Source organism: Pelobates fuscus, chromosome 1 (genome assembly GCF_036172605.1).
Source record: "Pelobates fuscus isolate aPelFus1 chromosome 1, aPelFus1.pri, whole genome shotgun sequence".
Classification (NCBI taxonomy): domain Eukaryota; kingdom Metazoa; phylum Chordata; class Amphibia; order Anura; family Pelobatidae; genus Pelobates; species Pelobates fuscus.
Genome location: NC_086317.1, coordinates 391,722,092 through 391,748,697, shown reverse-complemented (window position 1 = coordinate 391,748,697; position 26,606 = coordinate 391,722,092). Strand labels below are relative to the sequence as shown.

Here is a 26,606-nt window from a genome sequence, read left to right as displayed (position 1 = left end):
TGTGTAGGTTATCAAGCTTATAGTTAGTGTGATCTCGTTGAGAGTCAGTGTAGGTGCATGATATCGCTCTTCTGCGAGTGTTTAGCGTTTAGATGCTTAGATTCTCGCTACAGTAAAAAGTTATGGACAAGCTACGCGTTATAAGAGATTCTTACGCGTTAGTCATTAGCATAAGAATTTGTGCGGTTCATGAGAACGAACCAGCCTATTCACCGCCAGGGTAAGCATTTTTTAAACCTAGGAGAACAATGAATGTGTACCTGATATAGATTATCTACCGTGGTGTCGGGAGCAAATGGTAGCATTTGTTATAAGTGGCTAGGTCTACGGCCTCGTCAGCGTCGCTGTAAAATAATTATAATAATAAAAATAAAAAAAAGTACATACATTGGATGCCCATTACGTCTCCTCTCACTAAGCTATATTGAATAATGTGTGCTGTGTCAGTCAGAGCAGGTTTGGTGCCCCCTCGAGATGCACCCCGGTAGCACATGTGTACTAGGTCAGAGAATTAGAGAGGAAAGCATGGTGTCTTGTTACACATGCAATAAATACCTGGGGCACAAGGTTATTGATTAGGCAAATGAGAATCTGCAAGTTATGACAGCCGCTCAAGTCCCAATCTATCAAATGAGTGATGTATGAGACCGGCTGACAGTTTTGGCTTCAAACTAATTTGTGGTTACTCAATGAGACCAAGTTAGTAACCAATTAGAAATAGGTTGTGCTACAAAAAACAATTTGTTTGATGTACGCAGACTGAGTTAAAAATAAAAATAAGAAGAAAAATAAACAAGAAAAAACTTGTTGTGGTAGTAAGCGGTCGTGAAGTTATATTTTGCATGTAAAAATACTGTGAACATACATTCAGTCCTGCTTTATGGTCAGGGGGGTGGCTGGGTTAGAAAGCAAACAAATCCCTACATGTCTCTTCCTCCGGGTCTCCCTTCACTTCTGACAGTAAGACATGATAGGGGGTCCCCTGAGGGTGTGGGAGTAATGGTACCAGCTTAAGAAATGCAAGTTAAAATAAAAACAATAACGAAGGTGAGTGCAATCAAATAGGTAAAAGAACTGGTAACTAGAATTAAAAGCAATGTGAGTCCCGTGGCCCCAGCGTGGTAGTCTAGGGGGGCCTTCTCATTAGATGCCATCAACATTTATATTAACTGTGGGTCACTTACGTTTACACTACCAACTATTGGTAACTACAGTGGGGAGTCCATTTTTAAGTCCAGTGAACTTGCAGCCGTGCACCGCTAGGTCGGCAATCTGGCCCCCGGTACAGTTCAAGTTGTAACAGCGACGTATGGGTCGGGTGTGCGTCCTTGTGGTACGAATGGGACAGTTCTAGTCGGGTCCCAACTGTGCTGTGGGGATGTCGGACTTTTCTGGTCTGTTTGCTTGAGGGAGTCCATAGGTAGGCCTAGTGAGTGTAGAAGCGGTGTTGCATCGCATATGTCCCGGATCTGATGTGAGACTGATCCCTGTTGGATGGTGAGGGTGTGAGACGGTCTCCAGCGGTATCTAAGGCCTTGTTGGCGGAGGAGTGAGGTCAGTGGTTGAAAGGAACGTCTCCAGGCCAGGGTGCTGCTAGAGAGGTCGGCATAAAAGCTCAGCGCCCCGTTTTTGAATTGCAGGGGTGTCCTACCTTGCAGGGCATCTAGTACTGCGGTTTTGTCCATTCTGTTTCGGAATGCAATTATGGTATCCCGGGTGGCCCCAGTAGGTGCTTTTGGTGATTTGGGGACCCTAAAAAGGTAGTCGGGGTGTATCCGGTCTGCTTGTGCTGGCGGTAGGATCAGTGCGAGTAGGCGTTGAACGACCTTCGGTAGTTCAGCTTCGGGGATCACCTCCGGGAGTCCCCTGACTTTCAGGTTGTCCCACCGTCTGGCGTCTTCGTGCTCGGCTATGCGGTGTTCGTGCGAGCGTTGCTGGAGCTGCAGCTCTTGCACGGTGCGTTTGAGTTCCCCTATATCCCGGGTGTTGGATTCCATACTGCCCTCCATTATGTTTAAACGGGTTGTCACCCCTTTGAGATCACCTCTCAGTGCAGTGATATCCTTATGTATATCGTTGTGGTGGTCCGCAAGTATTTGTTTGAGGACCGTCACTGTCACTGGTGCGGAGTCTGTGTTGACGGTGGTCGGTTGGGGCTGTCCTGCCCTGGGAGCTGGTAAGTAATCTTCTCCTGAGAGGTCGTCGGAGAAGTCAGAGCAGCCTCCGTGGAGCGCCGCCATGTTGTGCTCACTTGCTCCTCGGGCCTGTCTCCACATGTCTCCTATAGTGAGTCCCGGGTTGGTTTTTTCCAGGTTTGGCTTTTTCGTTTTGCGTCCCATAGTATTAAGGGGGTGCTGGGGGGGTCTCTGTCGCGGTTTAGGGGTAGTTTGTGAAGGTATTTTTCCAGTTTTCTTCGCTTGTGCCTCGGAGCTCCAGAGTTTTGCGACCGCTTGGTTTGGCTCGGTCGCCGCAATCTTAGAAGCCACATGGCAACACTAAGTGCATTGAGTAGCTGTGGAAGAGCTCCTGGGACCGGGATGACCCCCACCGGTCCAGAGGGGGCAGAGTGCAGAAGTCTGTCAGTGTAACTGGTTACAGTGCCTGGAGAGCGGCTGCCTCTCCAACGTCTGGTGAGCTTGTAGGCCGCAACTAGTGGAAGGCAGGTAGTCTGGACCTGGAGAGTTCCGAATCTGGTACAGATCGACTCATCAAAGTCGCCACTGTTCAGGAAGATGTATTTTGTGGTGAAAACTGCTTATTGACTGGGTTAAATGACTTTTTTAGCATGCCAAGCTCAGGAGCTAGCCCAGCACACTTCTGCTCTACTTACCAGTCAGGCTCAGCTCCCTCACAAATACAATTCTTAAAGGGATACTAGAGTCACCAGAACCACTACAGCTTAATGTAGTGGTTCTGGTGTCTAGTCTGTCACAGCAGGCTTTTCAATGTAAACACTGCATTTTCAGAGAACATAACCTATGCTTAATTTGTTTTATAAACTAAGTCAGAAAAGAGTGGCACCTAAAGGTATAGAGGGTAAATGCTAACCTTTCATTTCTTGTAAAAAAAAAAAAAAAAAAAACGCACAAGAAAAACTTTGATATGTATTGCCCCATAGAATGCTAATTGCAGACCTGAGAGGTTACTTGTTATACACACCACTTTTTTTTTTAATTCTTTGTCGTGACATGGAGCATAGAAAGAAAAGACAGTCATGCGCCCTGTGGCTTGCGCAGAAGCCGATATGATCATCATGCTCAATTGCAATTCGTATGTATGACTAACGTGCTTAATCTGTCACAGTTTTCACATAATCAGATTAGTTACACAATAAAACGATATAACCATATAAACAAGAATATGAGAAATAGTGAGCTATTGTCAGTGTTTTCCGTTGTCGTGTTATACGGGCCTATGTGGGTTGCGTCGGGACTAGTGTCCATCCCCATCCCCCGTCCCCTCTGCTCTAGGTTTGTGGGAGGCTCCTAGGGGAGCGACCTTAATGTGTAATGGTCAACTGGATCCCAGTTGAGACAACGGGCTGGTGGCCCGTGGGTCCCCCCGGCCCTCACATCAGGGCGAGGGTAACCCCCGAGCGACCCGCCGTCGCCGCCTCTTGTGGACCATTGGTATGGACGGTCTTTATCTGGATATGAAAAGGGTCCCCTTGACCCCCTACGTCAGGTGGTCGCTACTCTGTGAACTGCTCCCATGGATCCCAAACTTTTTGGAAGGTGGTCATAGTGTCCAGTTTGTCCATCAAATAGTTGTCTTTAAGCTTCGCTATAATCAGGTCTGAGTGGGGTGTCTCTGGTTTTTGTCCAGTTTCTGCGGGCTGCTAGGTATATCATGTTTAGTAGCCGTTGTGTAAATTTATCCAGTCCTTTGGTAGGTCTGGATAATAGAAATGCCCAGGGATCTATAGTAAACCTCATTTGTAAGATATGTGAGCTTAGGTCCACTACTCCCCTCCAGTACTCCTGTACTCTGGGACAGCTCCACCACATGTGAATGTAGCTGCTCTTTTCCCCAGATAGGTGCCAGCAGGTGTCTGTGGGGATAGTGTTCATGCGGTACTGTTTGGCTGGGGTTATATACCATCGGTATAGCGTTTTGTACACTTGTTCTTGTAGCGTGGTGCAGATTGAGGCTTTCACACAGGTCTTCCTCCCACCTGGCTGTGTGTTGTAATGTTCTCTCTGTCTCTGATTCTGAGCTTAGGTGGCCATATAGTAGGGAGATAAGCCTTGTTGGTGAGCTCTAGTTGAGGCATATGTTTTTGAAGAAGGTTAGTCGTATTGCTATCGCCGTCTTCACGTCAGTGGTTTGTGCAAAGTCTCTAAGCTGTATGTAGCGAAAATGGTCTCGGGGTTTCAAGTCTGCCAATGTACTTAGGTGTTCATATGTCACTACCTTGTCATTAACGTATAAGTGTATGTATCGTTGCAGTCCCGTGGCTTCTATGCCCTTAAAATCTCTTACTCTCATTCCAGGTAGGAAAGCCCTGTTCCTCAGCACTGGGGTCATGGGTGAGGGGTTGCTAGCAAGCTTGTATTTCTGGGCTACATTGTCCCATGTGTCATAGGAGTTTATTATGGATGGGCATGTGGTCCTCACACCACTGCTATTTTTAGCTGCAGCAAAGAACAAGGAGAGACCAAATGAGTGGGTCCCTTGACAGCTCGATTGACAAGTGTCCTAAAAGGATGTTTCTATTTCTCCTCTCTATTTGAAATGTTTACATTTAAATAATCTTTCTCACTGTAGATTGATGGACTTTAAATTGTTTGGAAACTGCCTTACAACCCTTCCCAGTTTAATGTGAAGCAACAATTGTTTCTCTAAGATCATTGCTAATGTCTTTCCTCCTTGGCATTGTGGGCACACACCTTAATGCTCCAAACTGTTCAAACTTTTGCTATTATAGAGGTGGTCATACTTGCTGATGACCAATCAAGGGCATGTGATTATCAAAACCTGTCTGCTTCTTAGCCTATTAATTCCTATGGAAGCCGTAACTGTGTATTTAGTTTTTCACACACTGCTTCTCCTTTTTGGCTTTATATTTGTTAAATCATGGCACATGTTGGCTCTCTCCTTCGATAGCTTTTATTTGAAATTCAAGTGACATGTTCTTTATATTTTCAGTAATGGTTGTATTTTATTCAACTATTATTATATATATATATATTTTTATTAATTCTAAGTTATTCTGAAAAACATAACTGTTAATATGTGCAGAAAATGTTTTTAGAATGAAAGACAAAGGGGGAAAAGGGTACACTCTGGACAGGGGAAGAAAAAAGGCTTGGATCCTTCCCTTGTAGCAGAACAGTGCATATATAATGCAAAACAGTGGAGCGCTTATTTCCTTTTAAAGTGCAGAAGATACATGCATATATATAGAATGACCCTTACTTGTAGTATTTCAGTTTGGAAAATATCCGTCTTTGTACCTTTTTAAATACAAAATAAAGTGCATATAGTGTAAAACTTTCTAAAACACAACTACTAGGGATTGCTAATGGAACACTCACATGATCCAGAGCTATAAAACCTAGCTCTGGTATGAAGGGCCTGCTGGTCCGTATAAGAGCGGCCACTCCCCTCTTTACTGTAGTGGATACACTTCTCCCCAGAATATCTCAAGATAAGGAAAATATATATAGTAAAATTCCACTTAGCTGAAAATATATGGATACTAGTAATGGTAATACCCACAAGTGTAAAGACTGTGACCTGGCTCAGTACCAAAGCTTTGTGTAGTTTGGGACTACACTCCCTTTTGTATAGATGCAGGAATCCAGATAGGTATAGTAAAAATGTACACTTTATTTCTATATCTATAAAAACAATAAAAGTCAAAATACAAAAAATACCAAGATTAAAAATTAAGTCATTTCAAATGGTCCTAAAAACGTGTTTCACAGTTTTCCTGGCTTCCTCAGTTTAGGAGTTTTCCTAGTTAATCTATTGTCATTAGCAGCTGTGTTCTTTGTGATTTCCGTGTGATTGATATAGACTGATATATTCCAAATTGAAATACTACAAGTTAAGTGTCATTCTATCTATATATATATATATATATATATATATATATATATATATATATATATATATATATATATATATATATATATATATATATATGCATGTATATATGCATGTATCTTCTGCACTTTAAAAGGAAATAAGTACTCCACTGTTTTGCATTACATTACATGTGGTTGTGTGTTTTGGAGGATTACACATTCAGTGTGGTAGCTGCTACTGTGTTTAATATAGACTAATATAAACATTATTCTGAAAGTTTTATAACACTTAATTACACACTATTTTTTTATACAGAACAGTGCATAAGTTTATTTATGTAATGAAAAATAACAATGCCTTAATCTTTCTACTCCTCTCAGGTGAGGGATTTTGTGTCTTATTTCATCGTGGCAAGAGATTTATGGACTTGTACATGATGAATTGTGAACTATTAGCAACATGTAGTGCCTTGGGGTACCTGGAAGGAGACACTTATCATAAAGAACCAGATTGTCTGGGTAAGTATTGTCTTGGGGGTGGGGGGGGGGGGGGGGATTTTTCCTTGACTGGATTTTGTACAGGTAACAAAATCAGCACCGCTGATTACCTTGGCTGCATTGATAATGCACAATTTTACACTTCCATGTTATAAATATCAATATCAAATATCAAACTTCTGGAATAAATGGGAATAATGACATGTCACACATGTCATGTGTCCTTAAGGGGTTAACACAAACAAGGTTCATTGCCAACCAACCTCTAACACTCTCAGCCAATGAATACCATCTATTGAACAAAATTGTCTTTCATAGTGTAAATTCCAAACTATCAATGCTGTAAACACCAGGATGAGTCCTGGTTTGTAGCGGTTCATTAAATGAACACTATAGTCACCAGAACAACATTGCCTTAAGGATGCAGTTTTGGTGTATTGATCACACCCCTGCAGTCTTACTGCTCACTTCTCTGATCAAAATGGATGGGGGCGTGGCGTGCTGATGTAACACGTCGGAAGAGGGGGGCAGCTAGTGCACTCAATGTGAAAGCAGGGACCGGAAGAAGCGTGGCGTTTAGAGTGGCTGACATTGAACTGGTTATTTTCTGTTTACTTGATTTACTGAACATAACATAAAATAAAAGAAAGAAGGAAGGAAAATAAACCGTAGTAAAGGAAGGAGAGAATAAATAGAGGAAAAAGAGACTGCTGATATATAGATATTCCTCTTTTCTGTTTTATTTTTTGTTGTGGGCTACCTAGTTTAGCCTTCCTGATGGTGAGTGCAATAAGGAAGGAGAAAACAGAAGAAATAAAAAGGAGAAGAATAGAAAAGGGATCTTCTTTTTGTGGTAACACGTAATAAAAATGTCCACCTAATACAGCTTTGTTGTTGGAGTTTATAAAGGGAATATGAAAAGACATTTTTAAATGGATTAAATTTAAATGATATATGTATAAACATGCGTAAAGTAGAAATAAAAAGTTCCAATAAAACTGAGACTAGTCACCAGAACAATTACAGCTTATTGTATTTGTTCTGGTGAGTAGAATAATTCCCTTTTTTGCAGTAAACACAGTATTTTCAGAGAAAATGCAGTGTTCACATTAGAGCCTAATGATAACTCCACTGGCCACTCATCGGATGACTACTAGATGTGCTTACTGGGGCAGTGCTACCATTCAGTGTCCTCACCCTCTGCATGCAGACACTGAATTTTCCTCATGGAGAAGCATTGATTCAATCCATCTCTATGAGGAGATGCTGATTGGCCAGGGCTGTATTTGTGCTGGCTCTGCCCCCGATCTACCTCAGACAGTCTTAGCCAATCCTATGGGAAAGCATTGCGATTGGCTTACAGAATCAGCTATAAGCAGGCAGGGCAGAGGCAGCAGCTGCAGATTTGAATACAAGTAAGATTTTACTATATTTAGGGAGGCAGCGGGGCTAGATGGTGGTTTTTAACACTATAGGGCCAGGAACACATTTGTGTTCCTGATCCTATAGTGTTGCTTTAAGTAACTTTTTTTTTTTTTTTAAATCGCACTTGGGCTAGAAAATAGTTAATGCAGCACCAGTGGTTGGTAAGGAAATTTTACCATAAAAAAAAAAAGATGCATAAATGGGTGGTATGTATTAAAATATTGATTACCCTTGATCTATGTTAGAGAAATACTCCAAGCTTCTTAATTTCATCTCATTGAAGTTATGGGCCCACAAATGTCTTGGTGCCATTTACACCTTCAGTGTTTAAATAATTTTCTGGGGGTTTAACCCTCCTCTGTTACTCCTCCTGGATTCAGCAGTGAGAAGTAATGTTTCTGGACAACTATTGTTAGGCTTAGAGGCTGACAAACTGTATGCATTTTTGTATACATTATTGTATACATTTTCACAGGTATTAAATCCTGGCATTTTCAGCAACTAGGCATATTGAGATCTTAAATGTATTTGTTAAATGTAGAACAGGACTGCATGACATTTCTGCAATTGTTTACATCAAAGTTCCTACTTTCCCTCTGTAGAGAGCGTGAAGGATTTAATCCGTTACCTTCGTCACGAGGATGATACCCGTGATATTCGACAGCAACTTGGAGCTGCTCAAATTTTGCAGAATGATTTAATACATTTGGTCATCCAACACCACAATGACAATCAGCTGTTTGATGCAGTCATACGGTAAAATAGATTGCTCGTTATCCTATAAGCCATCAGCTTGCTTATATCCGTCTTCCTTTATTTTCAATATTTATTTTTCCTTTATGTCTATGTAGTCTGAGAATGCCTATGTTTGTTCTCCACATTAAAGAACTCTACATAGTCTGACTTTTTTAAGCTTTAGCCAGGATTAAGCTTTTTGTCAAGATCGAAGCAGGGGCTAAAAAGCCATGCTAGGATAATTAATATTACCGTATATACTCGAGTATAAGCAGAGTTTTTCAGCACATTTTTTGTGCTGAAAAACCCCAACTCGACTTATACTCGAGTCAATGTCTGTATTATGGCAATTTACATTGCCATAATACAGACTGGGGGCTGCAGAGCGTTTACTTACCTCTCCTGCAGCTCCTGTCGGCTCCCTCCTCCTCCGCGCCGGTACGTTCAGCACCTCTGTCAGCTCCCAGTGTAAGTCTCGCGAGAGCCGTGGGGTCATAGTGTGGCCGGGAGACTTACACTGGGAGCTGCACGGACCGGCGCGGAGGAGGAGGGAGCTGCAGGAGAGGTAAGTAAGAGCTCTGCCAGCCCCCTCCACTGAACTGCCAATGCCACTGGACCACCAGGGAGTGAGAGCCCCCCTCCCTGCCATGTATCAAGCAGGGAGGGGGGGGGACAAAAAAAAAAATAATAATAAAATAAAATAATTATAAAAAATAATAATTAAATAAAATTAAAATTAATAATAAAAATAAATTATTAAAATAATTAAAAAAATAAAATAATAAAATTGCCCACCCCCCCACCAGGGCTCTGCAACACACACTCTGCATTTATACACACACACTCTGCATTTATACACACACGCTGCACTCACACGCACTCATTATATACACACTGTAAATAAATATTCAATTAATATAATTTTTTTAGGATCTAATTTTATTTAGAAATTTACTAGTAGCTGCTGCATTTCCCACCCTAGTCTTATACTCGAGTCAATAAGTTTTCCCAGTTTTTTGGGGTAAAATTAGGGGCCTCGGCTTATACTCGAGTATATACAGTAGATTTGTTTGTAGCTTTAAATGGTTGCTTCAACTGAAAATTATGTTTTCATAAAACACTGGTTTTATGTACTTTTGCTAGCATTATGTTCATGTTGGTATATGAAAATGTTCGTATATGCTTTTGTATTACCGTATATACTCGAGTATAAGCCGACCCGAATATAAGCCGAGGCCCCTAATTTTACCCCAAAAAACTGGGAAAACTTATTGACTCGAGTATAAGACTAGGGTGGGAAATGCAGCAGCTACTGGTACATTTCTAAATAAAAAAAAAATTACATTAATTGAATATTTATTTACAGTGTGTGTATATAATGAGTGCAGTGTGTGTGAATGCAGTGTGTGTTTGTGTATGTGTTGGTGGGGGTGGGCATTTTGATTATTGTTGTATTATTAATTTTATTAATTATTATTTTAAATTTTTTTTTTTTATATTTTTTTTTTTTATTGTTATTTTATTATTATTTATGTATTTTGCTTGATACATGGCAGGGAGGGGGGCTCCTTCCCTGGTGGTCCAGTGACATTGGTAGTTCAGTGGGGGGGAGAGGGGTGCTGGCAGACCTCTTACTTACCTGTCCTGCAGCTCCTGTCAGCTCCCTTCTCCTCCACGCCGTCCGGTCAGCTCACAGTGTAAGTCTTGCGAGAGCCGCACTATGACCCCGCGGCTCTCGCGAGATTTACAGTGGGAGCTGACCGAGGTGCTGAACGGACGGCGCGGAGGAGAAGGGAGCTGACAGGAGCTGCAGGACAGGTAAGTACCGCTCTGACAGCCCCCCAGTCTGTATTATGGCAATGCAAATTGCCATAATACAGACTCTGACTCGAGTATAAGCAGAGTTGGGGTTTTTCAGCACAAAAAATGTGCTGAAAAACTTGGCTTATACTCGAGTATATACGGTATATTGTTTTCTGTTGAATATGGTGTCTGACCTTGCAATAAATAAAGAATTAAAAAAAAAAAAAAAAACACTGGTTTTAGCTTAAGTAACGTTTGCTGGCTTGGGTCCCGTTTCTCCCCCCGGCTCTTTTTTTTTTAATTTTATTTTTTTAGATAAAGTAACCCATTAATGTAGCTCTGTCACCTATGGGAGTTTTTGTATTCTTTAAAAAGATCCCAAAAGGTGATGTCACTTCTTTGTATGCAGGGGCAGGAAGAGGGTTTAAGTGAAATTCTCCCTCCCGGTGAAGTTCTTTAATAATGAATATTAAGCACTTAAACATACAGTTGTGTAAAAATAAAATGTTATTACAAAGTGAATATAATATTACAATACATGGCTCATATATAAAATACACCAACAAAATATTCTTAAAAGAAAACTACAGTGTAATAAAATGTATTTAATGGAGTGTTTTCTGTTTGTATTCCTAATGTTGTTACAGTGTTCCTTTTTAATGTAGTACGTATACGCCTATCAATTGTTTGGATACAATTTCATGTGAAGTGTAGCTTTTGTTACGTGCAGGTTTGTATTTCTTAAACTATAGTGATCCTTTAGATAAGGATAGATATGCATTCTATCATCAAAGTTACATTTACAGTGAGGGGAGAAAAAAGTGTGTGATTTTGAATGTTTGCCCACTGACAAAGACATTTTAATGGTAGGTGTATTTTAACAGTGAGAGACAGAATAACAAAAAAAAATCCATAAAAGCATGTCAAAAAATTTGATCCCTTCAACTTAGTACTTGGTGGCAAAACCCTTGTAGGTCAGACGTGTCTTGTAGTTTGCACACTTCTCAGGAGGGATTTTGTCCCGATCATCTCCAAGTCATTAAGGTTTCGAGGCTGACGTTTGGTAACTCGAACCTTCAGCTCCCTCCACAGATTTTCTGTGGGATTAAGGTCTGGAGACTGGCTGGGCCACTCCAGTAACATAATGTGCTACTTCTTGAGCCACTCCTTTGTCTTGGCTGTGTGTTTTGGAATTACCCATCCATGACCCATTTTCAATGCCTTGGCTGAGGGAAGGAGGTTTTCATCCAAGATTTGACGGTACATGGCCCCTTTTGATGCTGTGCAGTTGTCCGGTCCACTTAGCAGGAAAAACACCCCCCAAAGCATAATGTTTCCACCTCCATGTTTAAAGGGACACTATAGTCACCTGAACAACTTCAGCTTAATGAGGTTGTTTAGGTGAGTGCTACAGCTATCCGGAGCCTTTTTCTTGTAAGCACTGTATTTTCTGAGAAAATGCAGTGTTTACATTGGAAGCTTGGAACACCTCTTGTTGCAGTCAATCAGACGGCCACCAGAGGGACTTCCGAGTTCAGAGGCCCTAAAAAGGCCTCTCGTCCGATGCATTCTGGGTGAATGCATCAGACGGGCTATCAGCACACAAAGCACTGTGAACGCGCTTTGTGTGCTGACAGCCTGTCAGCACTGCTGTGGGCGTGGCTTCAGCTGACAGCTGAAGCCCGAACCCACAGGGATGCTGTCTGGCCACAATAGTGGTTGAAGGGGGGGGGGGGGGGGGGACCTACTCTCCTCCCCCCTCCCCCCCCTGCCCCCACCCCTGAGCGGTGGGTGGGGGCCCTAAAAATAAGGGTGGCACATACTGCCCCCCCGGCCCCCACCCCTGTGCGGCGGGTGGGGGCCCTAAAATTATCAATAAGGGGGGACCTATTGTCCCCCCCCGGCCCCCACCCCTGTGTGGTGGGTGGGGGCCTTAAAATAAAAAATAAGGGGGGGACATACTGCCCCCCCCCCGGCCCCCACCCCTGTGCGGCGGGTGGGGGCCCTAAAATTATCAATAAGGAGGGACCTATTGCCCCCCCGGCCCCCACCCCTGTGCGGCGGGTGGGGGCCTTAAAATAAAAAATAAGGGGGGGACATACTGCCCCCCCCCGGCCCCCACCCCTGTGCGGCGGGTGGGGGCCCTAAAATTCACAATAAGGGGGGGGGGCCTACCTAAAATTCACAATAGGGGGGGACCTATTGTCCCCCCTGGCCCCCACCCCTGAGCGGTGGGTGGGGGCCCTAAATACAAAGGGGGTGGGTACCCTAGTTAACCCTCTTCCCCCCCCAAAAAAAAAAAAACTTATCTCCCTACCTACCCCCCTCACCTTAAAATATTGAGGGGGGACCCTTTAACTAAAAACCTGTAAAGAAAAAAAAAATAAGATAAAAACAACTTACCATTCGATGTTTTCTTTCTTCTAAAATCTTCTTTCTTCAGCCCCAAAAAAGGCCAAATAAAAATCCATAATAACCGACGCAATAAAAAAAAAAAAAAAAAAACCCGAGCGCAAAAAAAATAATCCATCTTCACCCATGGAGGGCTCCGCGCAGACTGAGCTCCGCAGGGCGGGGGAAGGCTTATAAAGCCTTGCCTTGCCCTGCAATTAGGCTAAGAACACTCTGATTGGTGGGTTTAAGCCAATCACAGTGCTCTTTGTCATTTTACAAGCGTGGGAAAGTTCTTTGGAATTTTCCCACGCTTGTAAAATGACACAGAGCACTGTGATTGGATGGGGGGGGAGAGGGTTAACTAGGGTACCCACCCCCTTTGTATTTAGGGCCCCCACCCACCGCTCAGGGGTGGGGGCCAGGGGGGGACAATAGGTCCCCCCCCTACCCCCCTATTGATAATTTTAGGGCCCCCACCCACCGCTCAGGGGTGGGGGCCGGGGGGGGACAATAGGTCCCCCCCTATTGTGAATTTTAGGGCCCCCACCCGCCGCACAGGGGTGGGGGCCGGGGGGGGGGGCAGTAGGTCCCCCCCCTTATTGTGAATTTTAGGGCCCCCACCCACCGCTCAGGGGTGGGGGCCGGGGGGGGGACAATAGGTCCCCCCCTATTGATAATTTTAGGGCCCCCACCCGCCGCGCCGGGGGGGGGGGCAGTAGGTCCCCCCCTTATTGTGAATTTTAGGGCCCCCACCCACCGCTCAGGGGTGGGGGCCGGGGGGGGGCAATAGGTCCCCCCCTATTGATAATTTTAGGGCCCCCACCCACCGCTCAGGGGTGGGGGCCGGGGGGGGGGCAGTAGGTCCCCCCCCTTATTGTGAATTTTAGGGCCCCCACCCGCCGCACAGGGGTGGGGGCCGGGGGGGGGCAGTAGGTCCCCCCCCCTATTGTGAATTTTAGGGCCCCCACCCGCCGCACAGGGGTGGGGGCCGGGGGGGGGGGACAGTAGGTCCCCCCCTATTGTGAATTTTAGGGCCCCCACCCGCCGCACAGGGGTGGGGGCCGGGGGGGGACAGTAGGTCCCCTCCCTATTGTGAATTTTAGGGCCCCCACCCACCGCTCAGGGGTGGGGGCCGGGGGGGGGCAGTAGGCCCCCCCCCTTATTGTGAATTTTAGGGCCCCCACCCGCCGCACAGGGGTGGGGGCCGGGGGGGGGGACAGTAGGTCCCCCCCTATTGTGAATTTTAGGGCCCCCACCCGCCGCACAGGGGTGGGGGCCGGGGGGGGGGACAGTAGGTCCCCCCCTATTGTGAATTTTAGGGCCCCCACCCGCCGCACAGGGGTGGGGGCCGGGGGGGGACAGTAGGTCCCCTCCCTATTGTGAATTTTAGGGCCCCCACCCACCGCTCAGGGGTGGGGGCCGGGGGGGGGACAGTAGGTCCCCCCCTTATTTTTTATTTTAGGGCCCCCACCCGCCGCACAGGGGTGGGGGCCGGGGGACAGTAGATCCCCCCCTATTGTGAATTTTAGGGCCCCCACCCACCGCTCAGGGGTGGGGGCCGGGGGGGGACAGTAGGTCCCCCCTTATTGATATAGTTTTAGAAAGCGAGCTGAGCTGTCAGTCAGACAGCTCAGCTCGCGAACGCGCATTCCGCGCACATGCGCGGTAAAGCGCTCAGGTTCTTCATAGGGCGGCTGTCAATGCCGCTCTATGAAGAACGCGATTGGTGCAGCGCGAAGCCGCGCATGCGCACCACATCGCCCTCTCCATTGGGCCCCGCGATTTCGTCATTTTGACGAAAAAGGGGGCGCGGCCTGGCTGGGAGCTCGGCGCTGGAACGGAGGTAAGTTTTTAATATAAAAACACCTCGAATTTTTTTTTAATTAAATGTAAGTTCATATAAAAGCAAGAAGGAAGGCTGGGGGACCTGTCTTTCTTGCTTTTATATGTAGACTATAGAGTCCCTTTAACGGTGGGAATGGAGTTCTTGGGGTCATAGGCAGCATTCCTTCTCCTCCAAACACGGCGAGTTGAGTTGATGCCAAAGAGCTTTCATCCAGTTCTCCTCTGAATCATTCAGATGTTCAGTGTGTGTGTGTGTGTGTAGTGTGTTATCAATTGTTTTCTTGGGGACTATGGTCCCAGCTGCCTTGAGATCATTAACAAGATCCTCTTATGTAGTTCTGGGCTGATTCCTCACCGTTCTCATGATCATTGACACTCACCGAGGTGAGATCTTGCATGGAGCACCAGACCGAGGGAGACTTATTTTGTGTTTCTTCCATTTGCGAGTAATCGCACCAGCTGTTGTCACCTTACCAAGCTGCTTGGCGATGGTCTTGTAGCCCATTCCAGCCTTGTGTAGCTCTACAAACTTACCTTTGGTCTTGGCTGTGGTGGATGTTGGAATCTGATTGATTGCTTCTGTGGACATGTGTCTTTTATACAAGTAACAAGCTGAGATTAGGAGCACCCCTTGTATAAAAGACATCTGAGAGCCAGAAAGCTTGCTGATTGATGGGGGATCAAATACTTATTTCACTCATGGACATGCAAATCAATTTAAAGCTTTTTTTTTAAATTCTTTATTTTGTCGTGCATTAAAGAATAACAGTTTCAGATGTATTTTCCATGCCTTGACTGCATTGAAAATAATATAACTGGCGATATCAAGGCATGATATGTAAAAACAATGCGCAATTTTTGTAATAGTATGAAGAATAGGTTCAACAAGCTAGATAACTGAAGAAGCTGGCATGTAGTCCATGTCTACCAAGCGATGATTTACCAATTATCAACAAAAAAATAGTGAGGAGACTGACTTTGCAGATTACAGGCAGAATTAACCACTGGGTTGCACCTTCACATCACAAGAGAGATACTGAGTCAACTGCATATAATGGAAAGCATAGTGTTGTAAATATACTGCATATAGTAGTCACTAGATTGACATATATCGTTGCATTAAAACGATGAAAACAAAATAAAAGGTAGACAACAGTGAGTTAATGATAAGGGTGTCACTGGTGGGTGGTCTACTGTCCCACTTTAACTGAGACAAACTGTAGGAGGCATGCATCTAACAAAAGTTTGACTAAAGTGAGACTTCACTCTACTCCCTATGCCATGACACAGATCACCCGATTCCCACGCTCGCCATTTGCGCCTCCCTGCATATTGAAGGCATCGTCAGCCAGCTCTGACAACTCTGCTAGCCCCAGCTCTTGAAACTAAACTGCTACCTATCAGTATGGCGGTCAGCCCCCGCCCCCTAACCAATTTATAACTTTTGACATGCGTTTTTCTGGAATTTTTTCTTTTGTTATTCTGTCTCTCACTGTTAAAATACACCTACCATAAAATTAAAGACTGATCATTTCTTTGTCAGTGGACAAACGTTCAAAATCAGCAGGGGATCAAATACCTTTTTTCCCCTCACTGTATAATTAAACAGACATGCAAATGTGGTTTGTTTATAGCTGTCATTTAAATTTTAGGTTGATGGTGAACCTAACCCAGCCAGCACTGCTCTGCTTTGGAAAAGTGCCTGCGGATGCTACATTTCGGCACCACTTTCTCCAGATTGATTCCTATTTACAGGCTTACAAGGAGGTGAGCTTCTAACACTATATATAATCCTTCAAATGTAATCTTCTGTATTATTAAGCGGTATGCTAATTATTACCTGATTCTTGATGAAACATTTCAACCACCATAAACACTATAGAATGATGTAGAGGTTATGATTCCAGGAGTACCCTGTTCTGCTCCAGGCATCAGGTCACTCCCGTGAGTTATTGTAGTTATGGTACTTTGAGATTTTATTTGACAAATTTAGTACAGTGATGTAGAAGGACAGTGAAACAAATTTCTTCTATGTATGACTAGTATAATATATTAAGGAATACTGGTCGCCATAACAACGTAAATAAAATTAAGTTAATTTGGTGCCACAAGGTCCCCAGACACTTTTGTACTGAATGGTTTAACCCTTAAGGTTGCCTCCAGTGCCGGATTTCCAATTGCAGTGGCATCTGGCTTCTGCAATTTACTTTTTGGAAGTGTGGTGTGCGGCCGGGCAGGAACGCCACTGATTGGCTACAGCAGTCAGCCGATGCTCTAAGGCTAAGCTAATCAGTAGCACGCCGTTCATAAAAAATGTAAGTCAACTGCAGAAGCCGGATAATGCTGGGGGAATTGGAGGTCTGACGCCAGAATTTTAAATTGAGTCCCTAAATCTTATGGGAAGCCCGTGTACGTACTGAGGGGCGAGGCATGGGAGGTGTGGGCAGACAGTAAGATGAGCCTCGGCACCACATTCATTATAGGCTGTAACGGGACTGTATAGGAACAAATAAGATCACGGACAAGCAGATTGCAGCTGTCAAAGTGAGTGAGGATAGTGGCATGGACCAGCATATTAGATGTATTTGGTGTTGGATAGGGGCACCTGCGAGCTATGCTTTTGAGATGGAAGCGGCAGGATTTGGCAGGTAACTGGACATGAGGGGTGAAGGAGAGGTTGTAGTCAAAGAGAACACTTAGGCTGTGAGGTAGAGCTGGTGGTAGTGCCATTGACTTTGAGGAGACAGACACAGGAGTAGCATTACTTGAGGGAGGAAAGAAGAGAAGTTCTGTTTTGGGCAGGTTAAGTTTAAGGAAATGAGCAGCCATCCAGTTAGAAATAGCAGAGAAACAGTCAGAAACTTGAATCAACAGGGATTGCGAGAAATCAAGAGGACAGGTAGATTTGCTTGTCGTCCGCATAGAAATGTTACTAAAAGCCTAAAGCGCTTATGAGTTTACCAAGTGAGGCAGTATAGAGAACAGTAGGGGGCCAAGGACAGAACCTTGGGAAACAGAGTGATTGCAAAGAAGAGGAAGAGCCAGAAAAAGAAACACTGAAAGAGTGCTGGTAGAGGTAGGAGGAGAACCAGAAAAGAGCAGAGTCTTGTAAAACGAGATTGAGGATGAGAAGAAGTTGTTGATGATCAATAGTGCAGAATGGCCAAGGAGGGTTAGAAGAGAGTAGCAACCACTGTATTTAGCAGAAATTAAATAATTGGATACTTTGGTCAGGGCTATTTTAACATGATGGTGAGAGCAAAATCCAGACTGAAGTCGGTTGAGTGGAGTGTTGGATTCAAAGAAGTTTGAAAATCTATTGTACACAGTTGTAAGTGTAGCTTTACATTCGCTCAGATATCTTTGAACATGCATACAATCATGTACTCACAAAGTCTCAGACTCACACGGTCACAGATACCTGTAAAAACATCATTCACACACTAGGCAAAATACACCCCCCATATTGTGTGAATGTTATGGTGATACTTTATTATGGAAATGGGGCTGGCAGAATTAAATGTTTTTTTTGGTTTTTTTTTTAATGCTGCCTTGTTCATCTGTGTAGCAGGAAAAGAGCAGACTGAGACCACTTACATGGCTCAGCATAAATCAGTGGCCAGGTTGGCTGCCGACCGCACGAGCTCTGAAATATTGTGCTGCTTTAAAGGACCACTCTAGGCACCCAGACCACTTCAGCTTAATGAAGTGGTCTGGGTGCCAGGTCCAGCTAGGGTTAACCCATTTTTTTTTTATAAACATAGCAGTTTCAGAGAAACTGCTATGTTTATAAATGGGTTAAGCCTTCCCCCAAAGCCTCTAGCGGCTGTCTCATTGACAGCCGCTAGAGGCGCTTGCGTGATTCTCACTGTGAAAATCACAGTGAGAGCACGCAAGCGTCCATAGGAAAGCATTGATAATGCTTTCCTATGCGACCAGCTGAATGCGCGCGCAGCTCTTGCCGCGCGTGCGCATTCAGCCGATGGGGCGGATCGGAGGCAGAGAGCTCCCCGCCCAGCGCTGGAAAAAGGTAAGTTTTACCCCTTTTCCCCTTTCCAGAGCCGGGCGGGAGGGGGACCCTGAGGGGTGGGGGCACCCTTAGGGCACTATAGTGCCAGGAAAACGAGTATGTTTTCCTGGCACTATAGTGGTCCTTTAATGTTGTGCTAGATAAGGCAAAAGGTCCATTGCAACAAGCATGCTATTGTAGGTGGGGCAGGTAGTTGGCACCTTCAGTACAGGCCTGACGCCTGCTTTGCCTTCAGTCCTTAAGCACATAGAGTCTGAATCTAAATCCTTCCAACTTTTGCGCGTGGTGTGTATACAGCCTTGCTTGTTGTGGCACACTTGTCAGTGCTTCACTGCACACCAGTAGTGCAGCACCAAGGCTGAAAACCTTTGCACTAGGTAAGTCAAGGGTAAATGTAGAGGTTGCAGATTTCCCATGAAATAGAGAAGGATGTTGATGCCTAGTGCATCATAAGTTTAGTGTGTGATGGCATGTCGTTGGATGTTTCAAAAAATACATCCTGCTTTTCAGGATATAGTCGGCTTCTCTGGTCACTCACTGTTACCTTTTTAAGTTTTGTAAATCTCATTAACAAGGCCCTTATTACATATTATCTGTTAAAAAGATTGCATTGTGTTAACAGTGAGAGCTTCTCAGGTGCTGCATGCAGTTGTTTCTGATTGGATCTATTACTGATGCTGTGGGTGGCTACCCGCAAGCCCTGGTAAATGCATTTGAGTATTCTGCTTAGGCAATATATGTTTATTATAAATGTATTGGTTCTTTCCATAACATCTTTAATCTTTACATAGTCAACTATTTCCTAGAAATATGCATTTTTACATTTTACTTTTTTGAATCTATTCCAGCTAAAATATATATTTCCATTGTATATGGATAATTATATACAGTATTTTCCTTTTCCCAGGCTTTTGCAAATGAAAGGCTTTTTGGAGTCTTGAGTGAAAAGTTGTATGATCTATTGCAGATGGTAAGTGATTCTACTAATTAGTGGCTTTCTGTCATTCTAGCCTTACATTATTTATATTATTATGATAGGTATACATATGATGTGTGTAGTTTTTGTTTTCTTATTTAGCAACATCTATGGTTTAAATAGATCATTTATATTAACAAACTGTTTTAGTTTTGGATGATCTAATGGGGGAAAAGCGTTTTTTGCTTCTAAAGTAACATGCTGATTTAGTGATATCTAAAATGAAATCCTGTTCTGTACCTCTATTTTTGTATATGCTGTAACACTTCTTCTACTGGCTGTAAACATTTGCTATATAATCTATGTATGATGAGGAATTCTAGCTTTCATTGCATTACCTAAAACAAACCAAGGACTAATTCATTTAACGATACCACAAAAAATGTGTGCATCGTGTGTATTCTATGTGTCGTCTTGCTCAGAAATGCTTCAGACTTGAGAAAGGGAGGTTCTCCTGGTTTATGACCGTCATCTGCATTTTTGCGTTGCCGACCGCTGACGGTCCTGAACCGTCACAACGGTCAGATGTACTTACCCGATCGGCGTTGTTCCCCCGGCAGCGATCGGCGTTGCTCCCGGTGTGGGGAGACTGCCTGGGTCAAATATTTTTACATTGAAAATAGCCTGGTTGGTTATGTTGCCTTTGAGAGCGTATGGTAGCGCAGGAATGAGAATTAACCCCATGATGGCATACCATTTGCAAAAGAAGACAACCCAAGGTATTGCAAATGGGGTATGTCCAGTCTTTTTTAGTAGCCACTTAGTCACAAACACTGGCCAAAATTAGCGTTCAATGTAGTTTTTTTTTTTTTTTTTTTTTACACACAAATATGAACGCTAACTTTGGCCAGTGTTTGTGACTAAATGGCTACTAAAAAAAGACTGGACATACCCCATATTGAATACCCTGGGTTGTCTACTTTAAAACAAAAAAAATATGTACATGTGGGGTGTTATTCAGAGATTTATGACAGATAACAGTGTTACAATGTCACTATTGATACATTTTAAACATTTATGTTTTGAAACCGCAATATCCTACTTGTACTTATAGCCCTATAACTTGAAAAAAAAAGCATGTAATTTTTTTTTAGACTCAGGACAAAATTTTCAATCGATTTAGCAGTTTTTTTTCATTAGCTTTTGTAGATGAGTAAAAGTTAAAAAAAAGTGTTTTTTTTTTTTTACATTTTTCATCATATTTTAATTTATTTTTATTTTTTTTTAAATTACATGAGATTATATAAATAATGGTATGTAAAAAAAGCCCTTTGAGTCCTGAAAAAAAAGTATATAATTTGTATGGGAACAGTAAATGAGAGAGCAGAAAATTACAGCTAAACACAAACGCCACAAAAGTGTAAAAAGAGGCCTGGTTGCAAATGTACAACATCGTAAAAACAGTCCGGTCCTTAAGGGGTTAAATATTTAGTTTTTAAGTTTTAACTCATAGATGGCATTGTGTCTCAGGGCTCTTTTGATCACTGAAAACAATCTCGGACCCCTGTGATAATTAGATTGCCAGGTGAGTCCAATTTAAGGAAAAACTACTAAAGGAGGGTGTTCCACATTATTAAGCAGAGCACCATTTTCATGCAATATGGGGAAGAAAAAGGATCTCTCTGCTGCCGAAAAGAGTGAAATAGTTCAATGCCTTGGACGAGGTATGAAAACATAAGATATTTCACGAAAACTTAACATGATCATCGCACTATTAAGAGATTTGTGGCTGATTCAGAGCACAGACGGGTTCGTGCAGATAAAGGCATATTGAGGAAGATTTCTGCCAGATCCATGCATCCGATCAAGAGAGCAGCTGCTAAAATACCATTAAACAGCAGCAAACAGATATTTGAAGCTGCTGGTGTCTCTGGAGTCCCACGGACATCAAGCTGTAGAGTCCACCAGAGTCTTGCAACTGTGCATAAGCCTTCTATTCGGCCACAACTAACTAATGCTCACAAGCAGAAACGGCTGCATTGGGCAGAAAAATGCATGAAGACTAATTTTCAAACAGACCTGTTCAATGATGAGTGCCGTGCAACCCTGGATGGTCCAGAAGGATGGAGTAGTGGATGGTTGGTGGAATGCCACCCTGTTCCAACAAGACTGCGAAGTCAGCAAGGCCGGAATCATGGGAAGAGAGCTGGTCAGCCCCTTCAGGGTCCTCGAAGGTGTAAAGATGACCTATGCAAAGTATGTGGAGTTTCTGACTGACACTTTCTTCCCTGGTACAGAAGGAACAACTATGCTTTCCGTAATAAAATAATCTTCATGCATGACAGTGCACAATCTCATGCTGCAAAGAATACCTCTGCATCAATGGCTGCTATGGGGATAAAAGGAGAGAAAGTCATGGTGTGGCCTCCGTCCTCCCCTGACCTCAATCCTATTGAGGTTATTTGGAGCATCCTCAATCAAAAGATCTATGAGGGTGGGAGGCAGTTTACATCCAAACAGCAGCTCTGGGAGGTTATTCTGACATCTTGCAGACAAATTCAAGCAGAAAAACTCACAAGTTCAATGGATACAAGACTTGTGAAGCTGCTATCAAATAAGGGGTCCTATGTTAAAATGTTTAAAAAGTTAAAATGTTATAAGTTTTTTTTTTTTTTATATTCTTTATTTTTGCTGTGCAGGTGATAACATTTGTATGGCAACAATGCCACAACAGCATTTGCCAAAAAATTGATAACAATTATACATTAATACTGGTGTAGCATACAGCGAAAACGCACAGTTTTTGTATTAAGGTTGATAAAAGAAGCTAGGTACATTCTTAAAACAGTTTCGAATTTCAATTGTAACTATACGAGTCTGATGATGAATATGAATATAGTTGTTTAACGCTATTACGCTGACTATTTATCAAGGGAACTCTAGCACCTTTAACAGGTCTGTCGGATTCCCCTCAGTGAGAGCATGCATACCCTACACATTTAGTTCAGAATGCCAAGATTGTTTTTGAAACAAACAGGTTAGTAATAGTCAGACTGAGGGAAAGAGAGAACCAGAAACCCTCGGCGGGGCAGGTTGGTAGTACGATTGAGAAGGTGGGTATTGTGTGCCCAAGAGTTTGTGAGTGTCAATGGCTTTAGTGGAACTATTGGTTCTCCGCTATGTGTCATGCTGAGTGATTCGGTTTGCGTGGAGGAAGTGAGTGCCCTAAAGTGAGGTGTACCCCTCTGGGAGATCCATTAGCTGTTCCAGGAGGCATTAAGTTTGGTGGGGTGGTGTGTAACGCTGTAGCCTGACATGCCAACCCCTCTATTGCTGAGTAGGTGGTAGAGTAGCGTGGGCGGGGTCTAGTCGCTGGGCGTGGAAAGTGCTCGTCTGATTGCCGCTAGGGGATGTTGTCCTGTATCCGCTGAGGGGAGGGGGATAAGTGTTTGATCTAGTGGGTGGCAGATGTGGGCCAGTATGTCATGCTTACGGCTGACTTCAGCCGCTGGTGTGGCTATAACGAGGTTCAAGATACCAGTAGCAGTGGGTTGCAACAGTAAAAACCGTTAAAATAAACAAAACATATATAATTTAAATAGTAACTGTGGAGTCTTAAGATAGTAACTCTGACTTGGGTTGGTTCAACAGTCCCGGCCAAAATGTTATAAGTTTGATTGAAATAGCTTTTGATTTCACTAAATATGCTGCAAACACAGCACAATTTTCAGTTCTTTACAACCTATAAAGTGTTTTGAAACTTACTGTGCGTAATAATTTGGAACAGGGTGGGTGTGTGTGTGTATATATGTGTATATATGTATGTATGTATGTATGTATATATATATATATGTGTGTGTGTGTGTGTGTATATGTATATGTATATATGTATGTATGTATGTGTGTATGTATGTATGTATGTGTGTGTGTATATATATATATATATATATATATATATATATATATATATATATATATATATATATAGAGATATATCCCCTGCACTCACGCTTTACAGACAGTCCAATGCCGGGCGCACCACCAGAGCTCCAAGATATGTAGAAACAAACAACCCGGAAGGCTGCTCTCCGGACTTTTAAAACAAAAAAGTTTATTCAAATATCATTAAAAACGACCAACGTTTCGGTCCCAGTTCGGGACCTTCCTCAGGGTCAAAAATAGGACAGCAAGACAAAATATTATACACACATACACAGTGGGACCCTCGGTTTACGAATTTAATGCGTTCTCCGGGACGTTTCTTATTGCGAAAAATGTGTAAACCAAAACGCGGTTTCCCATAGGAATGTATTGAAAACCGATTAATCTGTTTTGGAGGTCAGAAAAAAGTCAAAATGAGCTGGCATGGAAACCAACCCACAATGCAGAACACATAATAAAAGGCATGCAAATGATTAAGCTCAGCTCCCTAGTTTTCCACAGCTTGAGAAATGCACCAAAATGGCCCAAAACAACTGCAAACAATTTCCAGAATAGCTCCAAAACTCGATGCAAAAGCCGCTCCAAGACCTCCACACTCGACGCCACGTGCCACCCACAGGCATGCAGGGGGCGGTGCTATAAACCTCCCAGGTGCAATGCATCCTGGGGAAACTTGTTTTGTTTTGTGAAACAAATTTGTAAACCGAGGCATTTTTAATGGATTTTCATTTGTAAACTGAAAATTATGTTAACCGAGGCGTTTGTAAACCGAGGTCCCACTGTATGTGTGTGTGTGTGTGTGTGTGTGTATATATATATATATATATATATATATATATATATATACATATATATAATTTTTATTATTATTTTTATATATATATTGTTTGAATTTAATTTTTTTTTTCTTCCAATCCTTATTTTCTTGGATCAAATTAATGTATTTTGTAGAATACTTAAAGGAACACCAGCAGCACTATAAACACAAGAGCCTTTCCTGCTGCTGTGGAGCAGTTGGTCCACTGTGCGTTGCCATTAGCTGAAATCAGAACTGTGGCTTCTATACACAAAGTGGATTTCCAAAACTCAAAACTGATCTATGGGAATGATTGTTCTGAGAGCCAATCGGGTGTTATGGCACAGCATGGAACCAATAAGGTGTTCGTATGAGTTAAATAATTTAAAAAAAATCACTCCATATAAAACAAGAGCTAACATAAGGTGTCTCACCAACACCCTATAAATATATAACAGAAAAAAACTGTTTAAAAAAATAAAATAAAAAAGATACAATTTGTCTCCGTCTCTCTCCCCCTCTTTTCCCCCCTCTTTTCCCCCCTCTTTTCCCCCCTCTTTTCCCCCCTCTTTTCCCCCCTCTTTTCCCCCCTCTTCTCTTCCCTTCCCTCTTCCCTTCCCTCTTCCCTTCCCTCTTTCCCTTCCCTCTTTCCCTTCCCTCTTTCCCTTCCCTCTTTCCCTTCCCTCTTTCCCTTCCCTCTTTCCCCTCCCTCTTTCCCCTCCCTCTTTCCCCTCCCTCTTTCCCCTCCCTCTTTCCCCTCCCTCTTTCCCCTCCCTCTTTCCCCTCCCTCTTTCCCCTCCTCTTTCCCCTCCTCTTTCCCCCCCTCTTTCCCCCCCTCTTTCCCCCCCTCTTTCCCCCCCTCTTTCCCCCCCCTCTTTCCCCCCCCTCTTTCCCCCCTTTCCCCCCCTCTTTCCCCCCTTTCCCCCCCTCTTTCCCCCCTCTTTCCCCCCTCTTTCCCCCCCTCTTTCCCCCCCTCTTTCCCCCCCTCTTTCCCCCCCTCTTTCCCCCCCCTTTCCCCCCTCTTTCCCCCCCTCTTTCCCCCCCCTCTTTCCCCCCCTCTTTCCCCCCCTCTTTCCCCCCCCTCTTTCCCCCCCCTCTTTCCCCCCCCTCTTTCCCCCCCTCTTTCCCCCCCCTCTTTCCCCCCCCTCTTTCCCCCCCCCTCTTTCCCCCCCCCCTCTTTCCCCCCCCCTCTTTCCCCCCCCTCTTCCCCCCCCCTCTTCCCCCCCCCTCTTCCCCCCCCCTCTTCCCCCCCTCCTCTTCCCCCTCTCCTCTTCCCCCCCTCCTCTTCCCCCCCCCCCTCTTCCCCCCCCCCTCTTCCCCCCCCCCTCTTCCCCCCCCCTCTACCCCCACCTCTTTACCCCCCACCTCTTCTCCCCCCTCCAACCCTGAAATAATCTATATTAATATATGTAAATGAATAGAAGGCACGTCTCCCCTGAAAGGTATCTCAATTCTTGGAGTCTGGTTCCAATGGTACTCTGATAGTGTAAAAATTCTAGTAATGAAGAGATAATCGTGCTATTTGGTTTGTACAAATGTAATAATTTCAATGCACTTACAAACACATAAAAATGCTGGGCATGTCTCCACAATAAGAGGATCTTTGATAGAAGAATAGCAGCAACATGAAATCACTAAAAGTATATAAAAGTCCAACAAACATTGTCCCTCTCAGGGAACCTCTTGAGGGATATCCCACTGCGTCTCGTCCCTCTCAGGGAACCTCTTTCATTAATTAAAAAAATGTCCAAAATGTAATAGACTAAGCTTCTTCGTGCCGCAGATAGGTATTTAGCGCCTATCACACGCACACTGACAGATATACAGCTACACACATGCAGGCATACAGACAGACCTAAAGATACGTTCAAGACACACCGGTAAAAAATATACACTTTTATAGCCAACCTACAGTTTCTTACCTTTTGAGTGCTGGAGGGTAGCTTCCTTTGTATCCAGTCTGCAGTCTAAGTATGCTGGGAGTTAGGGCCTGGCTCTTGCAACCTGCACCACCTCCTCTTTGTTCCTCCCGTGCAGCTCCAGTCTCGCCTGGCCTGGCCCGGCCCCTACCTCACAGCCTCCCCACCTCCTACACGGTTTCGGTCTCTGAGAGGAAGTGTATTTATCTCCTTGTAATTTGTGACCTGTAACTACCAAAGTTAAAATTAAATCCTGGACATTTGATGTGAC

The 26,606-nt window shown here is 43.8% G+C and overlaps 1 protein-coding gene across 2 annotated transcripts in view; it reads left to right on the top strand.

Moving 5' to 3' along the window:
• The window catches only part of TIMELESS (timeless circadian regulator), a 92,817-nt gene that overhangs the window by 11,552 nt on the left and 54,659 nt on the right, over nt 1–26,606 (top strand). For both annotated transcript variants that reach the window (XM_063426943.1, XM_063426951.1), the window contains exons 2-5: nt 6,414–6,551; nt 8,558–8,711; nt 16,385–16,499; nt 19,670–19,732. In XM_063426943.1, the coding sequence (XP_063283013.1) occupies nt 6,455–6,551; nt 8,558–8,711; nt 16,385–16,499; nt 19,670–19,732 (429 nt within the window). In that variant the 5' untranslated portion in view covers nt 6,414–6,454. The remainder of the gene's footprint in view (nt 1–6,413; nt 6,552–8,557; nt 8,712–16,384; nt 16,500–19,669; nt 19,733–26,606) is intronic.